The sequence below is a fragment of the Mustela nigripes genome, chromosome 17 (genome assembly GCF_022355385.1).
Source record: "Mustela nigripes isolate SB6536 chromosome 17, MUSNIG.SB6536, whole genome shotgun sequence".
Lineage (NCBI taxonomy): Eukaryota > Metazoa > Chordata > Mammalia > Carnivora > Mustelidae > Mustela > Mustela nigripes.
The window spans coordinates 29,921,619-29,925,820 of record NC_081573.1 but is presented as its reverse complement, the minus strand read 5'-3'; the positions used below and the strand labels follow the sequence as shown (position 1 = coordinate 29,925,820).

At 50.6% G+C, this 4,202-nt stretch overlaps 1 protein-coding gene across 1 annotated transcript; it reads left to right on the top strand.

Annotated features, from left to right (window-relative positions):
* Window positions 1-2,812: 2,812 nt before the first annotated feature.
* On the top strand, window positions 2,813-3,961 carry CHD9NB (CHD9 neighbor). Its single transcript, XM_059381585.1, has one exon. The coding sequence runs from the start codon at window positions 2,909-2,911 to the stop codon at window positions 3,065-3,067; it is 159 nt and encodes a 52-aa protein (XP_059237568.1). The 5' UTR covers window positions 2,813-2,908; the 3' UTR covers window positions 3,068-3,961.
* Window positions 3,962-4,202: the final 241 nt, after the last annotated feature.

The following is a 4,202-nucleotide window of genomic DNA, read 5'->3' as shown; positions in this document are numbered from 1 at the left end:
CCAGAAGAGGGTGGGTGTGTGCAGGGCCCTCTCAGGAGCCCTGTGCCTCATTCAAAGTTCTGTTGTCACCATCTTGAAAATTTTTTTTTTTTTAAGATTCTATTTTTATTTATTTGTCAGAGAGAGAGAGAGAGACCAAGTACAGGCAGGGGGAGCAGAAGGCTCCCTGCTGAGCAGGAACCCAATGTGGGGCTCCATCCCAGGATCATGACCTGAGCGGAAGGCAGACGCTTGACCAACTGAGCCATCCACTATATTGAAATTCTTAATAATTTTTGAATACAGGTTTCACATTTTAATTTTGCACTGGACCTCCACAAATTATGTAGCCTGTCCTGGGTGTAGGAGGTCACAGGCAGGGCAAAGCCCCTTACGGGGTCTTTTAGCAAAAGGTCATCCTCTTCTCCTACTGACCACATCTTTAACCTAAGCCAAGCATGACCTGAGGGTTACACCTGGCCCCTGGGTCCTCGTGCTGAGCTGGGTTAAGCATGATTAATTCAGAGGCTTCACAAGAGGATGGTTGCCCTAGGATCCCAGTATCCCAATGAGGATACTCATTGGATTTGCCTTAATTAGGGCCTCTTAACTGGAAGGCAAATGGAAGCTCCTTCTTCCATCCTGACTTCCCCCAAAGTACTTTTGTACTTCGGGCTTTTATTTGGAGAGATAAATCAGCAACATTATAATAATGTCTTCTAATTGTCTCTCCGCCAGCCCACTTGGCAAGAAGCTCATTCAAAGGAAGGTGATTTATGGGGAGTTTTACTACATTTAAGCAGATCACTGAATGCCCAGGTCCAGGAGGATGAATAGTTTCAACCAGAGGCACTAGGGGAGCAAAGGGTGGGAAGGAGCAGGGAGTGGGGAGGTCACAGGCTTTGGACAGAACAACAAGAGGTGGCAGCCAAGCAAGAGCGTGACCTCAGGCTACTGACTTAACTGCTCTGGCCTCAAGCATTTCAACTCTGAAGTGGAATTGATAATGCTTCCCCATAGGACCCTTTGGATCATAAGGAGTCAACAAGAAGGCTTTGACCTGTCACCCGCCCGCCCGCCTTAAGTGCACTGGGATGGATGTCCCCTTTGACGGCTCTGTGCTTGCCCGGGAAAGAATGAATTTTGTGCTTCTCTGAAAGGCCTCTCCACAGACCTGCTTGATCCTCTTTCCAGCTTCCTAGGAGCTGGGTGAGAATTATCAGGCTCCTTTTATTTTACTTTAGATTTATTTATTTATTTGAGAGAGAGGAGAGCAAGTGCATGTGTGAGTGAGGAGAGGGGCAGAGGGACAGGGAGAGAAAGAAGCTCAAGCAAGTTCCCTACTGAGCATGGAGCCTGACGTGGGGCTCGATCTCTTGACTCTGAGATCAAGACCTGAGCTGAAATCAAGACTCAGATGCTTTTCTGACTGAGCCACCCAGGTGCTGCTAATCAGGCTCCTTTTAGATTTAGGAAAAGGAAAGCCTGGTGATCAGAAAATAAACCAGAAGTAATAGAAAGCCCTGGGGTGGCTAACTTCAGTTCCATACCCTGTGGGCTTCACTCAAGAAGCATTTACATCTGAAATTATTCACTCACAGCTTCAGAAACCTTTACCGGTGTGGTCCAGATTAAAAGAGCCATGACAGGAGCTCCTGGGTGGCTCAGTTGGTTAAGCATCTGCCTTCAGCTCAGGTCATGATCCTGGAGTCCCAGAATCGAGTTCCAGGACCGAGGACTGCATCAGGCTCTCTGTTCAGCAGGGAGTCTGCTTCTTCTTCTGACCCTCCACGCTCTCATCCTTGTTCTCTCTCAAATAAATACATAAAATATATTTTTTAAGGTTTATTTTTTATTTTTTATTTTATTTTTTTAAGGTTTTATTTATTTATTTGACAGAGATCAGGCAGGCAGAGAGAGAGGAGGAAGCAGGCTCCCTGCCGAGCAGAGAGCCTGATGCGGGGCTCGATCTCAAGACCCTGAGATCATGACCTGAGCCGAAGGCAGAGGCTTTAACCCACTGAGCCACCCAGGCACCCCAATACATAAAATCTTAAAAAAGAAAAAAAAAAGAGCAATGACAGGTTTACCAAACAGATGACCTCTAGGACGGTGTGTGAAGATGGCCTGATGGGGTCTTTCAAATAGATATGATTAGCACAGTGATGGAGGGACTGGAATCCAGACAAAATGGGTTCGAATCCCAGCTCTGGCTGTTAGTAACTGCCTTAAATAGATTGCTTGCTATCTCCGTGTCTCAGTGGCTCCATCCCTTAAATGATGTTTAAGTAATATAATCTGCCTCGTCAGGTTGTTGTGGGGACTCAACAAGATAATAACTGTACGCTTTGCTTGGCGCGGGGTAGCACGCTAGGCTAGCTGGTTCTTTTCATGGTATGTTTGGGTAACCCCTGGAGTCCCTATTCTTCAACTCTGGGTGGAGTTGGCATTCTAAGGTAGGGGATGGTCTCCAAGTGGGGGGTCTGTGAGTCCTGGAACTGAGCATGACCCTGGGACAGGGAAGGAGGCCACAGCTCTGTTGCGTAGTGACAGGGCCTTCTTTGTGTGGGGAGAGACAGGCTGCTGTTTACAGGTAACCAGGTGGGGGGTTATAATCTGTAAAGAAGTTAAAGGTTAAAGGAAGGGAATTCTTCCGGGGAGGTGAATGGGACCCGGTGCTCTGAACCAGCTGGGTTGTCAAGAGGTCAAGAGGGACAGCCTCCTGGGCCCTGCCCAACTCCCAGATCGGGGTCTGGGGTTTATTATGCAGATTGGACTAGGCCTCTCCCCGTGACCATAGAAACCCAACCAGTTCTCTTGCAACAAAGCTCTGAGGAAGGGTTACTTAAGTCTGGAGCGGCGGGACCGGCCGCAGAACGCACCCTCCTCAGAACAGCCCAGAGCCCTGGGCCCTCTGCTCCCCAGGGACATGGGGTGCCACACGAGCAAGAGCAGCAAGGTGGTGGGGGAGTCCCAGAAGCCCGGAGAACAGCCCGAGGGAGAAGAGCCAAATCCGGAGGCAGGCGCTGAGGCGGCAGATGGCAAAGATATCTCACTGAAGGATGGGGGCCCTGCGCCCAAGAGCTGAGCTGCTTTCCTCTGGAGTCAGTCCGGACCCTCTCTGCATTCCGGGAACCGCCTTTGGCCAAGGACGCCCGAGACAAGCCCAGTCCTGAGAACCTCCAAACAGAAGGAGGGAGAAATCTCTGCTTCCAGCACGTTCCCTCCTCAGGCTTTGCTCTTTGGAGCTGTGAGGAATCCTATTTCCCTAGGCTTCCATGGAAAGGACAGAAGGAGCCTTCACCCGACGTCGTGGGACTTTCGCACAGCTTCTGGAGATGGGCGAGCCCCGTGGTGGGCTGTTCTGGCTCCGGGGAAGAACCGGGTGCTGCTGAGCTGTGACTGTCCAGGGACACCCCCCCCTCCCCCAGCCGCCTGCCTCACCTTCTGACCTCCCCTAACGCCCACTGGGCCGTGCGGGTGTCGGTTTGCTCTCTTCCTCTCCTTTTTCCCAAGAGCTCGCCGAAGAGCCAACATCCCTAGCAGGGACGTTTTCCTTTGGCTCGCTCCACACTGTCGGTATGAATAATTTAATATTTCACTGGGAGAAATGTTAATGAATTATGGGAACAATCAGGATCAGGCGGTGATGGGAGCAAATGGAAGGCAAATGGGCCTGGTCATCCCGGAAGGGGAGCCTTGGGCGCTAGTTGGAAGGAAGGCAGAGGGTGCCTGTTCTGGTTTTCTAGTCCCCCCCCCCCGCCAAAAAAAAAATGCCCCCTCTGCCGTTATCCCTGAGTCTCCTCATATCAAAAGTCTGTCAATTTGGACCCTCTGGCGTCTGAGCTCTCTGAATCCAGCCCTCAAAAATATTTCGCTGTTTACTAACATGCCTGTCAGCCTTTCTTCCTCACCCACCCTCCCCGCCACACCAACCCCGCGTGTGAATTAAAATCTTGTTTTTAATTCGAAAGCATTTAAATTTGAAATCAAATGGACATGTTTGCAAATACGTGATGACAGACACATCTGAAAGACAGGCCAGGGGATGTGCGAAGAGAAGGGCCAGCCGGAAGGGGTGGGTGTAAGTCTGTGGGGAGAAGGGGGAAGAGAAGCTCCAGAGTCTTCTCTTTGTGCCAGGCACCACGCTGACTGACGAGTTTACAGGGGGTGGTTTATGGTAACCGGCGCGACCGCTCCCATTTTACAGATGAGGCCACTGA

Bases quoted from the DNA above. Each gene is read 5' to 3' on its own strand.
- CHD9NB (XM_059381585.1), top strand. From the start codon at position 2,909: ATGGGGTGCCACACGAGCAAGAGCAGCAAGGTGGTGGGGGAGTCCCAG.